Source organism: Myxocyprinus asiaticus, chromosome 16, assembly GCF_019703515.2.
Source record: "Myxocyprinus asiaticus isolate MX2 ecotype Aquarium Trade chromosome 16, UBuf_Myxa_2, whole genome shotgun sequence".
In the NCBI taxonomy this organism is placed as follows: Eukaryota; Metazoa; Chordata; class Actinopteri; order Cypriniformes; family Catostomidae; genus Myxocyprinus; species Myxocyprinus asiaticus.
Genome location: NC_059359.1, coordinates 29,004,221 through 29,029,614, shown reverse-complemented (window position 1 = coordinate 29,029,614; position 25,394 = coordinate 29,004,221). Strand labels below are relative to the sequence as shown.

General features: G+C 38.4%; 3 protein-coding genes across 6 annotated transcripts; 2 read left to right on the top strand and 1 right to left on the bottom strand.

Moving 5' to 3' along the window:
* Positions 1 to 136: 136 nt before the first annotated feature.
* LOC127453758 (splicing factor U2AF 65 kDa subunit-like) lies at positions 137 to 9,055 on the bottom strand. 3 transcript variants are annotated; one of them, XR_007899454.1, is made up of 12 exons: positions 7,996 to 9,055; positions 6,300 to 6,456; positions 6,004 to 6,110; positions 5,781 to 5,932; positions 5,442 to 5,558; positions 5,194 to 5,332; positions 4,973 to 5,052; positions 2,874 to 2,996; positions 2,013 to 2,120; positions 1,605 to 1,856; positions 1,332 to 1,516; positions 139 to 996 (listed from the first exon to the last, which is right to left on the bottom strand). XR_007899454.1 is itself a non-coding variant. In XM_051720426.1 (11 exons), exons 1-11 carry the CDS (start codon positions 8,042 to 8,044, stop codon positions 1,382 to 1,384), a joined length of 1,398 nt encoding a protein of 465 aa, XP_051576386.1. In that variant the 5' UTR covers positions 8,045 to 9,055; the 3' UTR covers positions 137 to 1,381. The 3 variants fall into 3 exon arrangements, 2 of the variants coding, with proteins under 2 accessions (XP_051576386.1, XP_051576385.1); XM_051720426.1 differs by having other exon boundaries at positions 137 to 1,516; positions 2,013 to 2,099; XM_051720425.1 differs by having other exon boundaries at positions 140 to 1,516.
* On the top strand, positions 7,895 to 15,988 carry LOC127453760 (isochorismatase domain-containing protein 2-like). The gene is made up of 5 exons (XM_051720428.1): positions 7,895 to 7,974; positions 9,490 to 9,614; positions 13,530 to 13,678; positions 13,821 to 13,891; positions 14,799 to 15,988. The coding sequence occupies exons 1-4, from the start codon at positions 7,950 to 7,952 to the stop codon at positions 13,867 to 13,869; spliced, it is 348 nt and encodes a 115-aa protein (XP_051576388.1). The 5' UTR covers positions 7,895 to 7,949; the 3' UTR covers positions 13,870 to 13,891; positions 14,799 to 15,988.
* A 163-nt stretch (positions 15,989 to 16,151) lies between these two features.
* LOC127453757 (forkhead box protein J2-like) lies at positions 16,152 to 25,383 on the top strand. 2 transcript variants are annotated; one of them, XM_051720424.1, is made up of 10 exons: positions 16,159 to 16,472; positions 16,811 to 17,130; positions 18,301 to 18,375; positions 19,268 to 19,345; positions 19,451 to 19,546; positions 20,560 to 20,725; positions 20,876 to 21,157; positions 21,262 to 21,363; positions 21,974 to 22,336; positions 23,689 to 25,383. In XM_051720424.1, the coding sequence occupies exons 2-10, from the start codon at positions 16,825 to 16,827 to the stop codon at positions 23,775 to 23,777; spliced, it is 1,557 nt and encodes a 518-aa protein (XP_051576384.1). In that variant the 5' UTR covers positions 16,159 to 16,472; positions 16,811 to 16,824; the 3' UTR covers positions 23,778 to 25,383. The 2 variants fall into 2 exon arrangements, with proteins under 2 accessions (XP_051576383.1, XP_051576384.1); XM_051720423.1 differs by lacking the exon at positions 23,689 to 25,383 and having other exon boundaries at positions 16,152 to 16,472; positions 21,974 to 23,659.
* Positions 25,384 to 25,394: the final 11 nt, after the last annotated feature.

The window sequence follows — 25,394 nt, the reverse complement described above, 5'->3', positions numbered from 1 at the left end:
TTATAAGCAGTTAAATTAATGGACACCTATAAAATTTTATACAAACAGTTAATATTCTTATATATAGAATCTGGATTGTAAAGCACATTGAACAACTTTTTTCAGCAATTATGCATTTTAAGACAATTCAATTGAGTAGATCAGCAACCAACATATTTCCACTGACTTGTTTTCCTTTTTTATTATTAATTTGAGAAAGAAACATTAACATCCCCCCCAAAAATACTGAGTCACCCATAGCTGCTAATAGTCAGATACTGTATGAGAACTACTCCACTTTGAATTGCACAGTCCAGAATAACAAGACCTGTTAGCACTATCTGCTGGCAGAACTGATGAAATGTGTTCATTTCAAACACATTGAGTTTATTTCACCAGATCAATTTTCTGGTGCTCTTACATAAACGCACTGTATTAAATCAGCTCAGCTTATTACAGTAAAAAAAACAACAACAAAAAAACAGTAGTGGACAGTTAGATACAGAATGTGTATAAAGAAATAACAGAAAGAGACAAGTTTCTTTTTCACTGTGTACAAATTTGGTTAGATGGGGCCAGGAAAGTGGAGTTCACAAGAAACAGCACAACTATTATAAAAGGAGGGAAAGGTAGATGGAAAGGGAAAGAGAAAGAGGAGGGGATGGGAGGAGAGAAAGACAGTATAGACATAATTGGTAATATTCACCCTCTACATGATTTCTGAAGTGGCCTTACCTCATATATGCATGTTGTCAAGAACAGACCCAGAAACTCCTCTTGCTTCACACATTTAACCTCTACAATTAAACATGGAAGCCTCATTTCACAGCCTAAATAAAACCATTTCCCAAAAACAAAGAATTCTCTCTTCAAGTACCCCCCTCTCACCTCCTTGTTTTCTGAGTGTAACATTCATTTTCGTTGTTGTCATTGTTGCTCTCCCCTCAGCTTCCTTCACTCACTGCATTATATCCTCCTCTCTCACTCCTATCTGACCAGTCTGGCTCAGTGTGTGAGCTGTACAGATGATAGAGTAAGTTTTAAATACATTGAGAAAAACTGACAAAAAAAAATTACTATGGATCAAAAATAAGCTGGAAGTTTAGTGACATGTCTAATTTAATCCTTTTCTGTAGACTTTAAAAATTGTATGGTCTGAAATCCCATGTTAAAGCTCTGCACATACTTGAACATTGTTGTCGTCCTCAAAAAACCTCACTCATGATTGATGCACTACATTCTGCCCAATCACAAGTAATGTTTTCAGTCTGCCAGATTTTAAAAAATGCTCACACCCTCTCAGACCTCATAAATCTACGAAATAAGGGTTTTCCGAGAGATTGAAATCACACCATCTGTGTTGCGTCTCTATGTCTCTCTCGCTCTTGATTCTGTCCTGTCTCTACCAGAAGTCACGGCGGTGGTAGGCATCAGGGTCGCAGTATTTAGTCACCACCACTCTGTTGGCGAATTTCCTTCCTGTTAATCCTTGCATGGCCTTCTGGGAGTCAAACACTGACATAAACTCCACAAAGATCTAAGACAAAGAAAAAAGGAAAACAAACACCAGGTTTTAATGGTTTAATTTAAAATTTTACATTCACATGTACAAGTAGGTGTCAAACCTTTCCAGTGCCAGGAACTTCTAAACCGTCAACAGGCCGTGGGATCTCGATGCTCTTGACCTGGCCGTATTTGGAGCACTCGTCTCTGACGTCTTCAACGATTTCCTCATACTCTTCATCATCCAGCAGCTCCTCTGGTGCCACCATGTTCATCAGACACAATACCTCTGTAGGAATGCCTCCCATCTGAGTCACTGAGGTGTTCATAAGACCTGGTACTTGTAAGGTGACTGGAGTCTGGTTTATGCCCGTCTTCAGAGGAACGAACAAAGGTTAGAATACAAGGAATGGGAAGAAGAAACAGATTCCTTATTCTAAAGTCTATATGGAGTACATCGGAGCTCAGCAACTCATAAAGGTACTCAAGTTGCACAAAAATTTGACAAACACATTCACACTCTCCCTTACCAGTGTGGTGTTTTTTGAGCCGACGCTGGCTCTCTGGACCAGGAGTTTCTTGTCACCAAGCTGCATGCCGTTTAGCCCTGCGATGGCCTGTGATAGTGAACAGTGTGCCTTGGAGAGGTTAATATAGGTGTCAATTAACCGCTCTGATACGCCTCATCTTAGCCCCTATTCTAGCCCATGAGGTTTAATAATGTTGTAAGCTTATGTAATTTGCTGTGGGATTTTAGAATAAATATACACAGCCATTCAAAAGATTGGGGTCACTTGACTGAAATGTTTCTCATGATCTTAAAAACCTTTTGATCTGAAGGTGTATGCTTAATGTTTGAAATTAGTTTTGTAGACAAAAATATAATTGTGTCAACATATTAATTTATTTTATTACAAAACTAAAATTTTATTTAAAAAAAAAAAAAAGTTTGAAATTGATGACCTGGACCAAATAATAAAGAAAAAAGCCAATAAGTGCCCAACATAGATGGGAACTCCTTCAATACTGTTTAAAAAGCATCCCAGGGTGATACCTCAAGAAGTTGGTTGAGAAAATGTCAAGAGTACATGTCTGCAAATTCTAGGCTAAGGGTGACTACTTTGAAGACGCTAAAATATAACACAGTTTTTATTTATTTGGGATTTTTTTTTAGTCACAGAATAATTCCCATAGTTCCATTTTTGTTATTCCATAGTTTTGACGACTTTACTATTATTCTAAAATGTAAAAAAATAATAATAATAATAATAATAATAATAAAGAATGAGTAAGTGACCACAAACTTTTGAATGGCTGAGTATGTTTTTAATGCTTACAACATTTAGATCTAAAGGAGGTTGGAGTATTAATCTGTGATTTTTCTACATCACCTGGTCACTGATATTGACGTCAACATATTCACAGAAGGCATAGCCCTTAGAGAGACCTGTAGCGCTGTCTTTCACAAGGTTAAAGGCCTTCAGGGGACCAAACGATGTCAGCAATTCCTTCACCTGTAGAATAGCAGAAATCATCTTTCAGATTACAGCTTACAGTGCCTTTTACTATCACAGGAAATTAAATACATAAATACCACAAGCTCCTTTAATGAAAATTAATTAAATTAATATTTCACAAGTTACAGAAAACAAGGAAAATGCTCTCTGAAATGATTAAGGTGAACTGCATTAAAGGCCTGAATTTTAGAACCTTTCAGTGCATCAATTCGGTTGAGAGGACAGAAATGTTTCATAGATATCCTTGTAAAGAACGACAACAAAGAGGCTGTTCACACCGAATGTATTATTGCATCCATCTGCACCTCGCTTTTTTCAGTGTCTTGCACAGAAGATGCTGTCAAGTACAAAGAACTTGACATTTTAAAAACGTGTTGAGACACCTGACTTCTGTTCCATATCTGGACTCCATATAGACTTTAGAATAATGAATCTGTTCCATGCATCTAGCTTTTAATGCAAAAACTAGTGCTGTCAGTCGATAAACATTTTTTATCACGATTAATCGCATAATTTTTCAGTTACTCACAATTAATCACAGATTTAGAAAGTGCTGAAATTTGACACTATATATACTTTTTCCCCTGTAAAAATGCATTAATTTCATTTTTAGGAAAGAAAAAAAAAAATAGGTAACAACATAATGCTTGTGGCATGGGGGGGCGTGGTCATGTGTCTGTCTGCGGGAAAGGGAGAGCGGTAAGGTTTGTCACCAGGGTTGTGATAACTCTAACACCGGTCTCTCATTCTAGTGATGGCATAGGGAGACCTGATAAGGCATGCCAGAGCATCAGTGTGGGAGAGACTGCAGAGAGAGTTGTGGCTGCATGTGCCCGCCAGATTATCAAAGACTCCTTTGTGTGTATAATTGGCCGCTAAGTACCTTTTTTTGTTAAAGTTTTTGTGTGATGCTTAAGAGTAATAAAATACTCACATTGACAGTTTGTTGCCTCCTGACTCCTCCATTGCCCACGAACCTAAACCTATCACATGCTTTATTAACATTTTCCAAACAAAGCCTTCCACAATATAAAGATAGAAATGGAATAAAATAGCACCAATTTAAGTAACATTAAATGTTTCCCAAAGTCTTAGTGGGGGGATTTAAAGAACAAACCTTTCCATAGGTTGCATATTTATTGCTATGGGCATTAAATCTCTTAAACTCTCATCCTCCACAATATTAATCAGCTGGCAGACTGTGGCTATCTGCTTTTCCGCAATCGTAGAGCCACGTTCATAATTCGCTTCAAGGCGTCAATGCCAGCATCAAGCTTTGAACTCCACATGAAAAAGAGCTGCAGACAATGTTTTTGTGATAGTTAAGACTCGAAGTGCTTCTGTGGTAGTTAAATTGCACATAACAGGAGCAGGAAAGTACTTGATTTCTGTCACAAGTCCCATCTGGGCTTGTTTTGTACAACACATAGCATTAAGAGGTCCTTTCTCCATCACTTGATCATAGACACGGAATCTCTGTTGTGTGTGTGTGTTGTGTACATCAGTGTAATGACTCTGGGCGGAAACATTAACATATCACAAAGGTTCCACCCTGGTTCGACCAGTGTTTATGCTGGTTTATGCTTTATTAATGATAAATGCATTAATCACAATTAAGAAAAATTGCGTTAAACTTTAATTAATCGCATGCAATCACAAGTTAATTTTGACAGCTCTAGCAAAAACACATTCGGTCTGAACAGCCCCTTAATCTGTCATTTGCGCTCCTATCAGGGGTTAAGGACCACACGCCCACAAAAGACATTACGCCATGTCAAGTAATACAAAATAGTTTTGGTAAAACAATAATTCATAGTTTTGACTGAACTTGAACATAAGGCAACTAAAAATGTACTGGGAAATCAGTTCTGCTCTACCTTATATACAATCAGGACAGTTAACTCTGCATTATGACAGTGATACTTTGTCAGTGACAGGAATGTGTTGCCACAAAATGACATTTTGACACAAACCTGGTCATCGTTGAGGTAATTTGGCAGACCGCCAATGAAGAGCTTATGGGCAGAATCTGGCACCACTGTGGAGACAACACCTACAGAGAGAGTATCCTTAAATCACTCTATACTCAAGTTTGAACACAAAATAATGACTGGAGAGAGTAAAACCTTGAGCTCTGGGCATTAATGCAAAAGCTTGTACATAATAGAATTAAGAGAGCAAAAGAGAGACATGCCTGGGACATAGACACTGGGATTTTCACTCATTCCTGGTAGAGGTTGGTAGTCATGTGGTCTGCGAATCTTCAGACTCTGGCCCTGAAAAATTATGCCATCAAAGGCCATGGCCTGTGTTGTCTCATCCACCGAGCGGAACTGTATTACCACAGCATAAAAATACAATTTTCATTATGTTCTCGAAACTTCTAAAAGCATATGTGAGGATCTATAAAAATGAGCTCTACTGCTCTTAACAAAAACTGACTTCCAGAAAGGCAAAGTTCTTGTCCTGGTTGATCTGCACAGCAAGGACAGGGTTCCCTGGGGCCTGAGTCAGGCCACCCAAACGCATCTGAGCATTGAAGAAGTCCATCATAGACTCCTATCAGAGATTAGAGAACAATGCTATTATCAAACCAAAATAAGAAAAAAGCAAAACATCCAACCTCACCGGATCACAAGTGATGAGAAAAAGCAACTCTTTTCAGCACATTTCTGATGAAGATTCTGAAAAAGAATCTGTTTTAATCCAGGTTAAAGATCATCACACCTTCTAATACACCAAAACACCTATCTGATGGATGTCAGGGATAATAAACTTCACCTCTGTGATGCCAAATGGGATGTTGCCTACATACAGCCGTCGGGCCTGTCGGGTCATTTGGCTGCCCACAACGGGAACAGGTGTTGGGGTCACGGCCAGACCCTCAGGGGTCATTGTGGGCAGCAGAGCAGTTGCCGGGATCTGACCAGCAGCTAAGGCCAAAGTAAGAGGATGTTAGACATATGGGAAAAAGAAAGAGAGAAAGAGAGAGAGAGACACTTGCCTTGCATTGCTTTGTACTGCATGGGTGTGATGTGTTCAAAACCAGAAGGAGGAACATCCCAATACTTTTTCACTTTAATCTTTTTCTTCTCACGGTGTGGGGAGCGACTGCACAGACAGAAAGAGAAATCAACACAGACAAAATCTGTTTCAAATGGTATTTGAAAATCTAGAGATACCCCAGAGGGCACTCGAAAAGCCTTTAGGGAACACTCAAAGCAGCAGAATTTTTCAGACGGACCTGCTGGTGTAAAAAATATCCCCAATAATTTCAACAATCCACATTTCTCCATGTACCTGCGTCTGTGTCTGCGGTCTTTGCTATCTCCATGGCGCTCTCGACTGCCTCTCCTTTCTCGGTCTCCGTCCCGGCTCCTTCTTTTTCTGTCCCGGTCTCTGCTGTGACTTCTCGAGCCACTACGCCGATGGTGCTTGTTCTCTTTGTCCCGGTCCGCTGTAGATATGAATTGCAAAAAAAATAAAAAAAATAGCATATAATAAACACTTCCTTCAAATCAACATGCATACTAGATGTTTATTCAAACTGACAACTTCTTGCTGCTGCTCTTCTGTTAAACGGATAGTTCACCCAAAAATGCTAATTCTCTCATCATTTACTCACCTTCATATCATCCCAGATGTGTATGACTTTCTTCTGCTGAACACAAAGATTTTTAGAAGAATATCTCAGCTCTGTAGGTCCATACAATGCCAGTGAATAGTGGCCAGAACTTTGAAGCTCCAAAAAGCATATAAAGGTAGCATCAAAGTAATCCATACGACTCCAGTGTTTAAATCCATGGCTGAGTTCACAATTGCATACTACTTCTGCCATATCTAAGGCAGAAATAGTAAGAGTGGTATGGTAATATGCAATTCCGAACTCAGCGCATATCTTCAGAAACGATATGATGGGTGTGGGTGAGAAACAGATAAATATGTAAGTCCTTTTTTACTTTAAATTGTCCTCCCTGCCCAGTAGGTGGTGCTATGTATGAAGAATGTAATTTGGCAAAAACAAAAGAATGTGGAAGTGAAAGAGTAGATTTATGTTAAAAAAAAAAAAAGTACTTAATTATTGATCTGTTTCTCATCCAAACCTATAATATCACTTCTGAAGACATGGATTACACCAGTGGAACCTTATGGATTACTTTCATGCTGCCTTCATATGCTTTTTGGACCTTCAAAGCTCTGGTCACCATTCACTTGCATTGTAAGGTCATACAGAGTTGAAATATTCTTCTAAAAATCTTCGTTTGTGTTCAGCAGAAGAAATACAGTCATACAAACAAATGAGGGTGCGTAAATGAGAGAATTTTCATTTTTGGGTGAACTATTCCTTTAATCAGTAACGACCCATAGCTTGTGAAAATGCATGTATTTTGCATTGTTCTAATTTAATAGTATTTGGTAATTTTCTTTTAATGACATGCACAGGTCTGTGCAAAATCCATGTTATCCTAGCATGATTTGAGAATGGCCCAAAGAGTCTGAACTTACACAGCCAATGTCACAAATTTGCATATTTCTATTTATTATTATTATTTTCATTTTATTTATTTTTTTGGCCTAATAACTGCACATTTACTATGAAAAAAAAAAAAAAAAACACCTCGGTTCATTCCCATGTTCAAATTCGATTTCGAATTCTATATTTTCAATGTATACCCAGACTATTGAACCCCACTGTACATTAATGTCATCTCCGTGAAACCACTCCCCCTGTGCAAAACTACCCAACACTTTACAAATGTTTTGACGGGTTGCAACGCATTTAAGACACGTCAACATTTAATTTGCTTGTTTCTTTGTATAATAACCCTGATACCTATTTTTACAGCAAAGATCATCCTTCAGGCTGCAGCCACGTCCAGCTGCCAGACCAATGAAGGGATCTTACAACCACTCACTGACTAACCATTACAACCACATTAACCGAAACACATGCTCAAAACCTCATTTGCACCAGGTATACAGCTTTATTTCTAACCTTGCTTGTTTTCGGTCAGCTGTCTCTCAAACTCGTCAAAATCGGACATTTTCCAGCGACTCCAATATGCCGACTGAGAGTAAAACGGGCTGGCTAGCTAGCAGTTAGCAACTCAGTGACTGCGAATATCTCTTAAACAAAAAATGAAGTCCACAACAAGCGTGAAGAAATTAAGAAACTACTGTTTCTGTGAGAGAAAGCTGCGAGGCGGGGAAAGCAGAGCGTAGTTTAATGAAAGCAGAGGGGGCGAGCTGAAGTCTTCCAGAAGCGCCCAGCACATAAAAAGACTAGCATGAGGAACGTGCTTTCAAAGAAACCGCGAGAAACACAGAAGCACCAACAGCTGTGCAGGAATAAAGAAGTGCTCTGCTCGTGCGAGAGCTCATATATTCCTGAAAACTACGTTGATGCCTTAATAGCAGCCTGTATTTCCAACAAAATCTCTGAAACGCCAAGGCCGTAAGTGCCCTCGCTAAGGTCAATAGCCACTTCCAAACACTTCCGGTTCAATTTCGCATTTCAAGTCACTAAATACATTCTCAAATACAGCGTCTCGAGTGCAGCAGCTGTTTCCAGGATCGTGTGTATGCATTTAAAATGAAAACACGCACACAAATACACGTTTTCCGTGCAATAACTAAAAGAATAAACGCTGGCCGATTGTGCGTCTGACGGCGCCCCCTACTGGATGATCGGCTCATTGGCAATGAGCAGCAGCGCTGGGCTCTCATCTGGACATGTGTAGTGTGTTGCAGCGATTGTGCTACATTGTTTTAATCAAGAAATCATATATTTTAAGGACACACACAGATTAGTGTATAACTTTGTGTTATATCGCGTCGTCACAAAAACCAGGAACTTACAGTGTGTGTGCTGCTGTCACGAGTCTGCTGGTGGTGTTGTGTGCTTTGTTTACTCATATAAACTATAGTGAGTGTTTCAACAGTTTCACCTCTAAGAGGAGTGGGTGGACACTAAAATAGCTCATCTAGACACGGGGCAGCGGTGACCTGAGCTGTCTTTATTGCGGCCTAAAACTCCCCCATTCCTATTTGCATTACAAACAGTAAGTAGCCTACCGTTTGTTTGCTTTTGAATGTCATTAACAGTAAGTGAGGAGGATTCACTAACTTACACGCATGACTACTTACTTTCACTTCTATTGCTACAATGGTTGTCTCAAATCCTATGGAATTCTTTGGACATCATAGGCGCCATCTAACGTTCAGACACGCATGTGACGTCCATAAATGCTTTCTAGATAGGCAGCTCACTAGATTCTTGAGACACAGCCAGTGTCATTGAGACGTTTTTGTATCTTATTTGATGTACACTCTTTTTTAGGGCTCTTATGTTTATACCGAAAACTTTAGGTGGCGCTGTCAGACACATGGGCCCATGATATGTATTACACTAGTCTAGTGTATGCACAAACATACCATATTGTGGTGGGTACAACACACTTCAGACTTTAATACCTGGTTGTCTCCTTAGTGGCAAGAATTGGCAGACTATCCACCAAAGGCTCAGTGCTGTTATTGTGTGACATGCAGGAGAAGTTCAGACCCAGTATTTTCCAGATCACAAACATTGTGAGCAATGCTGCAAGATTGCTACAGGTACAGCACCCTCAGTTCATCAGAACTACTTGTGTTTGTAATACAACACAATCTCTTTCACCTATATAGCCCTTAACATATGCTGTCATCACTGCATCTTGACAACTGTCTGCTTTTATATCTATAATTTATATAGAAGCTATGCTTATCTTTACATAGTGTAAAAATAATGAAGATTTGGGTGGATAAAGTGGGACTTTTAACTGTAAACAAGCACAAAACACACAAGGGACTCTTATTTTGAAATTATGGTGACTTGGACTTTTTATAGCTTATATATTCATAAGAGTATATACAGTTGTGCTCAAAACTATGCATACCCTGGCAAAAATTGTGAAATTGTAGCATTGATTTTGAAAATATGACTGATCATGCAAAAAAAAACTGTCTTTTATTTAAGGATAATGATCATATGAAGCCATTTATTATCACATAGTTGTTTGGCTCCTTTTTAAATCATAATGATAACAGAAATCACCCAAAAGGCCCTGATCAAAAGTTTACATACCCTTGAATGTTTGGCCTTGTTACAGACACACAAGGTGACACACACAGGTTTAAAATGACAATTAAAGGTTAATTTCCCACACCTGTGGCTTTTTAAATTGCAATTAGTGTCTGTGTATAAATAGTCAATGAGTTTGTTAGCTCTCACGTGGATGCACTGAGCAGGCTAGATACTGAGCCATGGGGAACAGTCAAAAACCTGTCAAAAGATCTGCGTAACAAGGTAATGGAACTTTATAAAGATGGAAAAGGATATAAAAATATATCAAAAGCCTTGAAAATGCCAGTCAGTACTGTTCAATCACTTATTAAGAAGTGGAAAATTATGATATTTTATTATTTGTCTCCGACCCTTCTAGATCTATGCCTTGCCTCCACAGAATTATTAAATCCTTCTCCAAGTTCTCAGGATACAAAGTCAGTTGGTCTAAATCCAAAGCTTTGGCTCTGACAGCATACTGTCCAGTAGTGGCTTTCCAGCCGGGCACTTTCCAGTGGCCCAAACAGGGCAATAAATATTTAGGTATTTTATTTCCACCAAATTTGTCTGACTTATTTAGAGTTAATTTTGACTCCCTAATAAAAAGATTTTCGAGCGGTGTGGACAGGTGGGCTTCACTGCATTTATCGATGACTGGGAAGGTCAATGTAATTAAAATGAATTGTATTCCAAAATTCAACTACCTGCTACAGTCACTCCCTATAGATGTCCCCCTCTCTTATTTCAAGGAATTTGATAGCATAGCGAAGTCTTTCATTTGGAATGGTAAGCGTCCCAGATTGCACTTCAACAAATGACATAGGCCGATTGACAAAGGTGGACTAGGCCTACCCAAGCTTTTGTTTTATTATTATGCTTTGGTCTCAGACATTTGGCTCATTGGTCGCTTCCACCTGAAAGGGCCCCTCTTTGGTTTTGTTTTGAACAAGAAGTTCTTGCCCCTATTTCGCCATTACAGGGCCTGTCTATCAAATTAACCGGTGAAATTAAGTTACACCCAGTCATCTCACATTTGAACTCTGTATGGACAAAAGTGTCCAGAGTATTTAATTCAGACATTTATTTGAATGCTGCTTCGAGTCGTGCGTTCTTTTGTCACGTGACAGCCATATACAATATGCACACACACAGGAAACAGAAATGATTAGTTCACCTCTTGAGTCTTCTTGTCAGAGTCGTTCGTTCTTTTGTCATGTGACAGCCGTATATGCTATGCATTGCTCACACAGGAAACAGAAGTTATTAGTTCAACTCAAGTCATCTGGTCCGAGTCGGCTGTCACAAACGACTCATACAAGAAGATTCAATCTAGAGGTGAACTAATCTTTCTGTTTCTCATAATTTGTCCTTTTATTTGGCTGCATTATCATTTTTTCCTTATTGGGACTATAATCAAAATTTGCGAAAGCAGACGTGTTGGTGGGATTTGACTATTGAAAATTGAACATTTTAATTTAATTCTGCTCAAATGAACGAAATGACTTGAATAAAGATTCATTCATTTTGCTGATCGAGACTCAAAGATCCAAGTCAGTAAAATGATCCGATCTTCCCATCACCCTCGGTGGAAGGAGGGGCTTCAGCATCCTCTATGGACCATTCTTCCAGTGCTGCGAGGGACACACATCATTATGATCATCAGACCCGCCGAATACGACAGCACTGTGCTCATTCATAGAGGGCCGGAGGTCATCATGTGCGCACCTCACTGGCGAAGATGCTGCATGGCAAGGTCAAGGGGCTCGTGGGGCTTGCGCTGGCGCAAGATCCTCCTCGATTTCTTCCAGCTCTGTCTCGTGGCACCGCCATGCTACCTCATGTGGTCCCTCAAAACTTAACACAGAGGAAGCAGTCGGGAGGGCGCGTGAGGCGGAATTGTCCCTCAGAACGAGGGTTTTGAGACTCATGTCCTCACAGTGAGGGCAGTCTGCCCCCATGAGAGCTGCTTTGGCATGGGCGGCCCAGACAGCGAACGCAGCTCTCATGTTGGTCTGAAGGAGCGTTGTGTCGCTCACAGGAACACTTGCGATATGACATCTTTAAAAAGATGCATACACACAAGCGGATCTTTTATGAGTTTTTTACGTCACTTGGACGGAATAATACAATATATGTGTATATATATATATATATATATATATATATATATATATATATATATATATATATATTTACACTGGCTGCCAAAAGTTTGGAATAATGTACAGATTTTGCACTTATGGAAAGAAATTGGTACTTTTATTAACCAAAGTGGCATTCAACCGATCACAGTGTATGTAAGAATTCAGTGAAGCTGTCAGCTGAGGACATGTGAGGTATCTATTTCTCGAACTAGAGACTCTGATGTACTTATCCTCTTGTTTAGTTGTCCTTCCACATCTCTTTCTGTCCTTGTTAGAGCCTGTTGTCCTTTGTCTTTGAAGACTGTAGTGTACACCTTTGTATGAAATCTTCAGGTTTTTTTTTCAGGAAGCGGGTAGATGTGTTACTGAGCGAAGAACCTGATCTAGCGGCGAGGTGGAGAGACTTCTTCGCCAGAACACTAGAGGGGGCGGCTGAATCTTTCGCTGCAGGTGCTGAGAGTCAGGCGAAGGACGTCCTGATGCATCTGCAGGGAATCTCGTCCGCTGATGGGTATCATGTGTGCACCTAAAAGGGTGGGGCTCAAACACCATTGCCAATCATAAGATTGGCGTTATGATACAAAGGCTTCTACTAGGTCATGGAAATGGAATTCCCCAAAGTGTTCAGCAATGTCTCGTGAACTGAATCGAAAGGGAACACTGGAAGTGGGCGGGTAAACTCCAGAATGGGGCAGGATTACTCCAGAAGGGGACTGGGCCCAATCCAAAAGGGGGTGACACTTACACACACTGTTAGGGTAAGGTTTGGGTTTGGTTCTCTGTATGTCTTTGCTGGCAGTTTGGAGCACCCGCCCCTTTTTGGAGCTCGGCCTGCAGCTATATCCTTCTCAATTTTTGACTCTCTAGTATGGTTATGTTTAGGAGTAGGTGTTACCAATGACTCCCTACTATGGTTAGGTTTAGGGGTGGGGGTAGGGGTGGTCTTTAAGGATAGGGACAAATCAGGTAGTGGGGAGTATGAATGTGGTGGGGAGTCAAAATTTGCCACAACAGCGGAACAGCTCTTAAACATTCTGACCAATGATGGAACAATTTGCTCACATGTAAATTCTATTAACATAATTTTGGTCCATTTTGAAATGTTGAAAGCAAACTGAATCAAGAGGAAGATGCAACACTGAAACAACAATTTTAGCCCCTGTTTTGGAACAAATCAAACAAGCTACATGTCTGAAAATGCTGTTGCTTTTGCCTTAGTTGTTAAAAAAAATGGCAGTCAGCCAGAACCATATTTATACTGTAACCATATTTATACTCTCTCAGGCATGTCGAATCTTGGGCATCCACCAGATTTGGACAGAACAGTACCCTAAAGGTCTGGGGGCTGATGGGTTGAAGCCTCATGCAAAGACCAGTTTTTCCATGCTGTCTGGGAGTGTGAACAGCTCACTCAAGTGTTTGGGAGATCCTCAGTAAGTCATAATGTGTGGAATTGAGGCTCAAGCGTGCATCGTGATAATGTCAATTGGGATGTTTAAGCCAATGCCATGGCACATTTTCACATACAGTTATCATCTCTGGATCATGCTATTTAGGTTTTTCATTCTTCTGTAGTGCACAACCTATGATCTCCTGGAGCGGGGCATGGAGGGACATATTGTAGCAGATGCTGTCTCCTCTCGAAGGTATAAACAACTTTAGGGTTTCCTTGTTTTTTGTCAGAACAAATAACAAAAAGGTTGTGATATTTTATTTTATTAACTTGAAGGTATTTCATGATAATACCAAAGTATGATAACTTATGTCTTAAAAGCAATACAAAAAAGAAGGACTGCTACATGCCTTATGACACACACCTATATCTATTCAAACACAAACTCAAGTCTAGTATTGTATATTTCAACAGTGATGGATGGCCTTTTAAGCCCTTGTCTAAAGTTCCAGAAACAGGAGCATTTTTACAAGAGTGTTAGCATGCAGACATATCTCCATTTGTTCAGGGGGTTGTGCAGAATCTGCAGTAAGTCAAGCCTTTAACCAATTATGAAGGTGTTGAAAACATATTTGCCTTTAATTTTTCAGTCAGACAGATCGGCTTTTTGCGCTGTCACGACTGAAGCAGAGTGGGGCGTTTCTCACCACTACAGAGGGAGTTTTACTGCAACTAGTGCAGGATGCCAAGCACCCTAATTTTAAAGAGATACATGTCTGTCTGTCTAGGTAGTTGAATGGGACTAGTTCCACTGAAAAAGAAAAAATTCTGTCATCATCATCAAATTCCTGTCTGCACCTCACACAAGGCCTATGCCTTTATAAGGGATATAGCACAGAGGTTGCACTGACTACTTTTGTTGTGCTTTTTTTAACTATCCCTTTTTTAAGAACCTTGTTATGAAACATTATGGAAAATTGTATGACTTCAGAAGGGATTTCTTAGCTTGATGTAATGGTAGGTTTAACTTGAGTGTGCTTGTTTGTGTGAACTAGAGAGTATGAGGAGGCCCTCAGATGGCTGGGATTTTGTGGTAAGTAAAATCACGTTCGGCCATTGTGGCATTCATGTTGTTACCTGTCCTTTATCTGTGCACACAGATCCAGAAGCTGTTGGCTCACCCCTCCCCTGATACAGGCCTGCTGGCCTTCCTCAGCTCTCTGTAGGGCCAGTCACACAGCACACCCTACAGACATTATTACATAAATTACTATAACTCAGCACAAACAGCTCTCTGAACCATCTCATTGGACTCCTGTGAGCTCTGTGCTCTGTTTGCATAATCATACAGTACTTTAAAAGAAATGCATATTTTAATTTTTTTGTGTAATTTCTTGTCAGTAATCAGTAACAAGGAATCAAAGAAGAGTTAAAAAGTTCAAATGAAGAGTTATTTTCTATTAGGGATGCGCACAAGTAATCAACTAATCGAGTACTCGTTCAGCATCAGCTAATTGACTTAAAAATACTACTCGAAAATCGCAAATGTATTGTCTTTTGCATATTTGTAGGCAATGCTGAATTATACTGTATTTTTCACCAAGTCTAGCAGTCACAACCAAATAATTAATGCTATGAGGATTGTAAAGAAATGTAATGATAATTTAATTAATGCATATTGTTTTTTTTGTTTGTTTTTTTTTTTTTTTGCTTTCAAAGCAAACACAAAGTTTAAGTTAGCTTATTTAGAAACCATTCTTGGTGACATTTGTGAATAAAACAGAATATAAATTTAATGGATGTGCCATACCTGTTAACTTACATTTTAATTTACAAGTAATAGATTACTTGTTTTTTTGTGGGTTGGTGTACTCAACTACAAAGTTCCTCAATAATTCTCATCCCTATTTTGTATTAAATTCTGTACATGCATCACACTAAAATGAGAATAAAGCTTCCTGTACCATAATAGAGGCCTTTTGTATATTAATGCATATGGTGTGTATATGGGTTATGATAAATACCATTGTAATTATACATAGTTTCTGACTTTTGTTACTAATGTTTTTTCTTAATGCATTATGGCATGAGCATTGTTTCCCAACTTTGTTTGCCAAATGTACCCCCAAAAATGTGTCATATTTAACTCATTTGATACTGTATAACATTTAGCATTATCTTTAATATTATAAAGTCACTTAAAAGTCCAAATAGTACATGTTCTGCTATGAGTGTCATCCACATACATTTTTTAAACTTGCATTCATTACAAACATTATTTTGTTTTCGTACCCCATGGCTTACACATACCCCTGGTTGGAACTGACAGAGTATGAAGTGTGAACTGCACTAGGACGTTAAGATCACTGTGGGCCAAGTAAATCTGAATGGAAATTATTACAGTGAGTTCCCGCCTACAGCTCCACTCATGACCTATTTCAGCATTGAAACAGGAACTTACTCACCAGTAAAACATTATTAGTGCAGCCATGATAGAAAGGAGGAGAGAATGAGAGAGGGGAGGAGAAACATAGAGAGTGCTCAAATGTCAAATGGAGGGTGGAGTGTGTGACATTCAACACAGGCAGAAAGGGAGGAGGAATGAGAAAGAAAGGGAAGAACTTTTTTCCGATAGTTTTTTCTTCTCCCAAATGCAACAATAATACAAAAAGAATTGACTTAGACACTTTTGCTGGCGAATGAATGCTGCAATAAGCAGAAAGGAGAGAAGAGAGAGGAGTAAACATTTGCTGAACTCCCTTAGGTACTCCTGTGTAACAGATGACAGCATTAAAAATTGACACAGTGTGAAGTCTGTGGCCTCTTGACAGAAGGTATGTTTTTCTTTCCTTCCTTTTCTTCTACTGGATCTCTTACTCTGCAAACATACAGAGTTTATCTCTCAGTATACTGGGAAAGAATGTAAGTTTATCTAACCTTAGTATTAATAATTCTAATGCTTGAAGAATCTCTGTTTCTTTTTCAAGCCATAACATCATGAATTATAAATGAGATTCTGTGGATATGCGCTTTCTGTTGCAAATCATTGAAATCCTATTGTCTTGCAGCTGTTTTTGACATGAAATTATATACTTGGTTAAATAGTTCATAGTTAAGATGGAATGCGTAGAAAAACAGTATTACATAATGTTTTGTTTTCACTGCACCGCAGACGTTCCCTTGAGCATGACTTCAGAATTGGACTCTAGTTTGACCAGCATTGACTGGCTTCCCCAATTGGGAATCAGCACCTTGCGTTCAGGAAAAGAAAGAGTGGAACGAAAGAAAGAGCGAGGAAAAGAGAAGGATATCCCTCCCATACCTACAGCGTCCCCTGCATCTTATTCCAAAGGGAAGCCTCCACACAGCTATGCCACTCTCATCGCCATGGCAATTAGTTCGGCCCCTGAAAGAAAGCTGAGTTTGAATGACATTTACACATGGATCAGTGATACATTTCCTTTTTATAGCAGAGCAGGAAGAGGATGGAAGGTAAACACTATATGACCACTTCCTCATTAAATTGTGCCATGATGCGACGTTATGTATGCAGTTGTGCATGAACAGGGTTAATTGAATACAACTTTATTGTTAGGCTTCACACCTTTATTTATTTGATAAATAAATCTACAAAGAAACTATTTTGCAATGTAGCTGAAAGTTTAGATTTTTGGTTCTTATATTAACCCAGTGAAGTTCATTGTGAATCTTCAGCATCTGTTCCATTTCCACAACATTTTCAACATTGCACCATTTATTATTATACCATTCTATGTGCTTTTTGATGCTTTTGGAGTCTTGGCCTTAAAGACCTAGGCAAGGCAAGTTTATTTATAAAGCACATTTCATACACAGTGCAATTTAAATGGCTTTAAATGTAAATGATAAAGAAAATAAAAGATAACAAGAAAATAAAAATAAGAATAAAAAGACAATTTATGACAAATATATATATATATATATATATATATATATATATATATATATATCTCATCTGCTTTTCTGGGTCAAATTCAACTCTTAAATTTACTGCAAAAGGCTCTCTGTAACTTAGGTGTCTATTTAATGGAAATATACCCTGAAAAAATCCTATCAATCAGGTTTAAACTATTACTGATCATATAAAATATAAAACTATAACGGATCAGTAAACTATAAAGAGGTATGCACCCAAAACCACTGCTGCTACTTCCATTTCCAGAATCCGACTAATGGGACAATAGTCTGTTGGATTACAAAGATTCTAGACATTTGATAGACATAATATTGACTTGAATGGCCAAGGAGCTCTGGTTTTGTATCATACCCTACTGTCAAAAGCAAAACTTCTGTTTTTATTTAGGCACAGACTCAAAATGAACGACTGATTTTCATTGTGGCATACTTAAATATGATTTATTAAAACATTTTTACTGATTTGTGGTTAGTGTGCAATGACGAACTGTAGGTGTGTTTATATTTTACAGGAAACGCTTTGCAATCTGTTCCCAAGTATTTCCTGAGTGAAGCCAACTGATTTGTGATGCTATTTTACTTGAAATGGTGCATATTCTGACTATTTGAGGAGCCTGTGCATGCTGAGTTGGAAAAAAACTGATAAAAGATTTTAGGAGATGATAAGATTTTGACATATAAAATCAAAACTCTCTGTTTTCAACCCAGAACTCAATTCGGCACAATCTATCCCTCAATAAGTATTTCCGGAAAGTTCCTCGACCACAGAGTGACCCTGGAAAGGTGATGTAGTCACATTTTATCTTCAGTTATATATGAGATTTATTCATCAGGAATACGAGAGACTATTAACTGCCACACTATTAAATCCTTGTTGAACCTTCAGACAGCTCTTTAAAACATCTTACAGGAATAGTTCACCCAAAGAAGGAAATTTTTGTTATTATTTACTTTCCTTTATATCGTTCCAAATCCATATGACTTTCTTGCTTCTGAGGAGTACAAAAAGAGATTTTTAAAGAATGTCGTTTTCACTGATTTACATACAATAACTATTGATATTGAGTTGATTGAAAGCTTAAACAAGCACCCAAAAGTGTCTTAAAAGTGAATTCCATAAGACTTTCATCATCCATATTCCATGCATAATAATCTAAGTCTTCGGAAGCCATACAATCACTTTGATTTGATTTGAAAGTGAATAACAACTTAAATTATGGTCTGTTAACAATACATTAATCAACTCATGTATACAATGGCCAAATCAAATATGGTAACATGTCAGTAACATGAAACTCATTGGTATTGTGTTATGACATCATGATGTTTGGTCACGAGATGTACAAGAACCAGTGAGGTTTGATGCTGTTGACAACTTGGAATATGATGCACGAGGCACATGAACTTCTTTTGTGACACTTTTGGTAGCTTTTTTAAGCTTTGAAGTGAGTCATTGTCAGCTGCTTTTGATTTGAAATTAGCAACATTCTTAGAAATATTTCCTTTTGTGTTCCTCAGAAGAAAGAAATTCATATGGCTTTGGAACGATATAATAATAATAATGGCAGAATTTTCATTTTTGGGTGAACTATTCCTTTCAGAGTTTGCTTCATATCCACATATCCATTTGCTCACCTATACTGAAGCTAAAAGAATCCACCTTTTCTGTTATCAGGGCTCATACTGGACGATGGATGGGTCACCTGATTTAACTCAACACAGAGGTGTTAAACGCCCTTATCCTGAAGAGGAGGTACATTACATACCGTAAAGCATGCTCATTTCATCAATGAAATAGTGTAGATGTATACTAAGATCAAGAGTATTCCCTTCACTGACACCTCCATCCCTGATCCAGGCTTCATTCCCAGAAGCCCAAGAGCCTGTCAATCAACCGGAGCCCCTCCCACCACTCCCAGATGTCAAGAGTACATTCTCTCCCCCTCCATGCAAGGTACAATGTAATTTCGTCTACTTTCTCTAATTCTATTAAGGATTAAGATCCATTCAGAGCAGAGAATGGGGAAGTAGATAATAGATGTGTGAATGGATTTTAGTTAATGTTTATTAGCTTTGAAGCCAGCTACAGTATATCAACTGGCGGCCATCTTTGGAATGCTATCGGGCAGCTATTTTTCTATGTAAACAAGCTGTGTACAAGATCAGCTCCCATCTACTCAAATGGGGAAAGACAGAAATCTCCAAAACGGTTGGTCAAAATTACTATCGAAGTACATATTTCAAATCAGCAGTAAAATCTGACAGCACTGGAATCATAAATTGTGGTTCTTTACCTCAGATTATGCTAGAATTTTTTTTCCCCAGCGTGTATAGCTAATGCGCATGTGCGTTCTTGATTTGATTGACTGGCGATGTCTGTATCTAAAAGGTGATTGGCTCTTTTACCCGTAATGTGGGACTTCCTTTCTAAAACCGTTGGGCATTCCAATTTCACCCATTTATTTTAATAGAAGTGGCCCGTCTCTGCTAAATTTTCTCTGGCTATAGGTTAGTATACTCCTGAAAGTATACCGTAGCAGATATTTAAATCTAAAAAATTTACAGTTAAAATAATAATAATAAAAAAAAAAAATTCTTTCTCTTGTGGGAAAATGGACCAGAAATATTGATGAATGTCCCTCCACTCTAATAATACCACCTGCAACAACCTAGCAAGTAGCAAATCATTGGTCATGGCTGTGGCATAACTACAGTCTATTCTATATGTCCCATCCAAATTTCCTATTACAATAGCAAATATGTCAAATCAGTGATTTCATGGGACTTTATTGGAAAAGATACTGATATTGATAAGCCTGAAATGGATTCTACTACAACAAGTATTGTTTTCAGTCTGCTTTTACAATCAATTTAATTTTTAATGAATTTGTCTACATACATCATTTTGTATATGGCTTACTGTTTATCCAAATAAGTAATTAATTTGAGCTGGCTCTGTTTCCGCAGCAACGTCAAACTGCCCCAATTCCTGCATCTCTTCATTCCTCTATTCCTCCGAACCCTCATGTGGATCCCCCTCTCCGATTCTCCTTTGCTGATTTGAACCTACCAGACCTTTACAATTCCTTTCAGTCTCTCTGTCGCTCTGTGAGAGAGAGAGTCACCTCACATGGTAAGTGTGAACAACGAGTGGATTATGATGTTCTTTATCTTTTACTTACTATTTTCAGAGTCCTTATATCTATGAGCTCTTTTTGAGGAAGGTTTAACATTTATCTTCCTGAGGTTTGTGAATAATTCTCTTTTTTACTTCCTCTCATAGTGGACGTTCCCAATTTACTTGGACTTACCAACGACAGTACACCACTCCATACCCCAACCCTGCCTCCTCTCTCCCCCTGCCCCTGTCCGAACCCCAATAATAACCAATACACCAACCCAAACTCTACCCTAAACCCCCTTAATACTAATGGTAACTTCAACCCAAATACACTTGATACTAACTCTAGTTTCATCCCCAACTTACACCCAAACCACAACCAGAACCCCTCTAATATTCATTCAAATTCCAACACTGATCCTGACAAGCTGCTACATAGTAATGGTGAGTATACTTGTACAGTGGTGAAATGTGTCAACAGGATATAAGTGTTCTGATAGCCTGATCAGTGATCCGTATCATCTTATCTTCCTCCTTTTCTCTCTCAGTTGTTCCAGAAGACTGGTTCAGTAATGCCAACTCTTTGAGAGAGAGTTTCAGAATTGCTAGTAGTCTGGACTGGGCTAACATTGACCTCACCTGTCACCCTGGTCAGTACTCAGCTGCAAACTAGAATGAGATGTTTCTAACTCTAGGATGAAAAATTAAAATGTGAATATACAGTATTATAATAAATGTTAGTTTCCTTTCTCCAGTCTGATTGGACAAGCTGTGTTCCTAATATTTAGTAAGAGTGCTGATATTTAGTACAGCACTGGGATGCTTCATTAAACAAAATAACTGCCCACTTTGTGCCTAAAATTGTAAGTTACTCAATGCTAACTTGTTTTTATAGAACTATTGTATAAAAGCAATATCACATTTGCAATGTACAAACTCGCTGTTGTACTGAATACCTATGCTAATATTGAGTACAACAGCACTCTGTCTTGTGTTATATTGCTTGATTGTCTCAGTAAGGGAAATTTGATTTGGGCAATTTGTTTTAAAACAATTTTGGAAAAAAAGGTTTTACTTTTCACTCTGGATTTACAATTAAATTTCAAAGAGACACGTATCTAAAAGCACTATATTCTATGAAGTATCTAAATTGCTTAAAGTTTAAATAAATTATAAATGCATCCAAAAGACTACTAGACTACTTCACTATAAGGTAAAACAGAGTTATTAAGTGTCTCTATCTATTATCTTCTCATGTAGACCTGGTAGAGAGCATGCGTCAAGCTGAGCTCTGTGACTGGGCATTGGATTCGGCACTCTTCACCTCGCTCTGTGATTCGCTCAACCGTTTCTTCACTCAGAAGGGTCTCATTGGCTCCTCTTCTTGTGGCCCCTCCTCTGTAGCACAAATGACCCTACCTCCTCTCAGTATGCCGTCCACTAACCCTCCTACACTGGCTAGTTTGACTCAACCATCTCCACTGATCTACCCCTCCCAGATCCCTCCTGGTGAACCTCCCCTCCACAGTCCCAGGAGAACCCTGACCCCTCATGCCCAAAACCAGACACCACAGAGACTTCCAGGGCTGCAGCCCACAGCAAGCCAGCCTCTGACTCCTAACGGTGTGTTGAGAGAGAGTCCTCCTCATACTCATAATAGCAGTGGTTCTCAACTGGTGGGTCACGTCCCAAAATGGAGGACAGGTCTTTTCTTATTGGGACATCAGGGAAAGACAATGCTCAATGCAAATAATAAAATCCATCTAACTGTATAATCATTTTTTAAAAGGGAGAACAAATTTCCTGTATCTTTTGTTTTTGACTTCTGCTGCCACATGGCAGGAGATAGCCAAATTAGGCAGATGCCTGCATCCTCAAAAAGCATTAACAAAACTACACTGTAATAATGTTTTAAAAAAAAAAATTTTTTTTTAAATGACCAGACTATATTAAATATAGGGTCACTTGCAACAAGGATACACCACAATGTGTATTGTGCAGTGAATTACTGATTGCTGAGAGCATGAAACCATTAAAATTGTAATGCATTAACAAATTCTTCAAAATTGTATTTTCCTATTCAGCATATGACATGTTAAGAAAAGGACATATAGTTGGGACATTGGTAATATCAATACATTTCAATGTTTTTGTTTTTTAGGGACATTGTAGTTTTTTTTGTACTTTGTTCAATGCAAAATCTGGATCCTGATTCAAAACCAGCTGAGAACCACTGCCTTACAGGACCACTGCACATCTAAAGCTCATGTATTTACACTCAATGAGCACTTTATTAGAAAAACTATGGTCCTAATAAAGTGCCTGACGTGGTCTTCTGCTGTTGTAGCCCATTCGCCTCAAGGTTCGATGTGTTGTGCATTCTGAGATGCTATTCTGCTCACTACGTTGTACAGAGTGTTTATCAGATTCCCATAGCCTTTCTGTCAGCTCAAGGCAGTCTGGCCATTCTCCATTGACCTCTCTCATCAACAAGGCGTTCTGTCCACAGAACTGCCGCTCACTGGATGTTTTTTGTTTTTGTCACAATTCTGAGTAAAGTCTAGAGACTGTTGTGCGTGAAAATCCCAGGAGATCAGTAGTTACAGAAATACTCAAACCAGCCCATCTGGCACCAACAATCCTGCCACAGTCAAAATCACTGAGATTTTTTCCAAATCTGATGGTTGATGTGAACATTAACTGAAGCTCCTGACCCATATCTGCATGATTTTATGCATTGCACTGCTGCCACACAATTGACTGCTGATTAGATAATCACATAAGTAGGTGTACATGTGTTCCTAATAAAGTGCTCAGTGAGCATATACTGTACCTTTCACCTGTTCAGCTTCATCAATCTACCCTGTCCTTATATAGTCATTCTGAGACAGATATATTCATAGAGGGAATGACTGTTGCTATATTGGTCTAATTGCTCAAAACAACCTAACATGATGCCATTTTTTCTCATGCAGCACTTCAAGCTCATCCACCTTTGAAGAATCTTCATAGCAACAGTGAGGAGATCCAGGATGACTTTGATTGGGATTCCCTAATTGAGTGATTTTTTTTTTTTTTTTTTACTTTTTGGCAAACATAAACTTATAGAATACACAGTAAATAAAACACATCATGAGCCAATTTATGAGACAAAGCCACAGTATTTGTCAAGGACGTCACGAGGCCAACACATTAATCTTTAATGGTTGTTTCATGTAAATATGGAACAAAAGCAGATGTCCTACATACAACACAAAATGAACAGGATTAAGCTATTTGTGTTTCTCTTCATTTCGACCCTACCTTAAGTTTACTGTAGAACAATGGTTCATATATAGTTGTTTGCATGTTGAAATGCTGGTTCACCAGCAACTGAGGTTAACCAAACCTGACAATGCCCTATTCATTCAGTGTTCAGTCAGTTATCATGGCACCATTGAAAATGGTGCTAGTTTGTGCTTGAACTGCTCCAAACCTTGAAGGACAGTGTGGGTCAATCCTGAAAATGAACAATACATATGGGTGTATTTTGACTGAAAATTAATATGACATTTGTTACTTTATATTACACAATTTTTTGTCACTTTAGCATATCCACCTAGGGACATAAATTTAGTTTTCAATTAAAAATAAAATAAAGGAAACATTGAATTCTCTGTTACAATTGCCTGATGTGTGAATGCAAACCAATACAACAAAAAAGCTTGAACTATTTCATTTTTATTTATTAAATTTAATTTTTTTTTCCATTTTATTTTTAAATGTGAATGTTCACCATCAACACCAGACAATTTCTGACCATAGCCAATATTAGAGAAATATCTAATTTTCATATATATATAATAATTAATTGAAAGTAAATAAAGGTTCACAGCATGGATTACATCATTCAGTCCCCAATTTCAAAGTATGATTTCGCTTAGTCATTCAGATCATTTTCTGTTTCAGTTTCAGAAGCGTTAACACTTTACTCTCCCCATTTTCTGTGTAAATCTTGAAGGACAAAAGTGGTGAAGTGAAATGCAAGAACAGTCGCTGGCTTTCACGTGAACAGGTGTTGAATTAATGCTTTGATTCTTACAAGAGTTGAATAAAACTGCAAAAATAAATCATTGAATACAAAGGATCCTTATAACAGAAGATCCTGTTATTATGTGAGACTATGCTGCTAAAACCCCAACAAAAGAACAGCAGTGAGCCGAGTGAAAAGACTGGACACATCAACATAAACACCGACTCTCTCTACAACACAGACATACACGCTCACACACGCACATACAGCCCCCCTTCAGCAACTCACAAGTGTATAAGAATCACATGAAGTGGACTGAAATTTCGCAGGTCCAAGGAGACCAAGCAGGCATCTCTTTCAATGACAATTTCCAGTGTGATTTTCCTTGGTTGAATTGTTCCCAGGAGTCAGAGCAATTAGCTAAAAAATAAATTATACAAGATTACACATTAAATTAAAATACAACTATTTAATGATTTTCTCTAGAACTGAGAATGCAATGGAGAGCAGAACCCTTTTTAATCGACTCAGAGCAAAACTGTCTTACAGTCATTAATCAATGGAAGGGGGAGAAAGATGTGTATGATTCAATGAGATCAGTTCATTAGTGGCTTGTTTTTTTTCTACCACTTTCTTCCTCTTTTTTTTTTTTTTTTTTAGCAATAATCA

Excerpts from the sequence above, each read along its gene's own strand:
- LOC127453760 (XM_051720428.1), top strand. The coding sequence starts at position 7,950 with ATGCTCAAAACCTCATTTGCACCAG. Across the intron at positions 7,975-9,489 it reads CAAAACCTCATTTGCACCAG|TGGCAAGAATTGGCAGACTA; the intron begins GTATACAGCTTT and ends TTGTCTCCTTAG. Across the intron at positions 9,615-13,529 it reads ATGCTGCAAGATTGCTACAG|GCATGTCGAATCTTGGGCAT; the intron begins GTACAGCACCCT and ends ATACTCTCTCAG.
- LOC127453758 (XM_051720425.1), bottom strand. The coding sequence starts at position 8,044 with ATGTCCGATTTTGACGAGTTTGAGAGACAGCTGACCGAAAACAAGCAA. Across the intron at positions 5,559-5,780 it reads TCCCATTTGGCATCACAGAG|GAGTCTATGATGGACTTCTT; the intron begins GTGAAGTTTATT and ends AATCTCTGATAG. Across the intron at positions 2,121-2,873 it reads ACGTCAATATCAGTGACCAG|GCACACTGTTCACTATCACA; the intron begins GTGATGTAGAAA and ends AACCTCTCCAAG.
- LOC127453757 (XM_051720423.1), top strand. The coding sequence starts at position 16,825 with ATGACTTCAGAATTGGACTCTAGTTTGACCAGCATTGACTGGCTTCCC. Across the intron at positions 17,131-18,300 it reads GAGCAGGAAGAGGATGGAAG|AACTCAATTCGGCACAATCT; the intron begins GTAAACACTATA and ends TTTTCAACCCAG. Across the intron at positions 19,547-20,559 it reads TCTCTCCCCCTCCATGCAAG|CAACGTCAAACTGCCCCAAT; the intron begins GTACAATGTAAT and ends CTGTTTCCGCAG.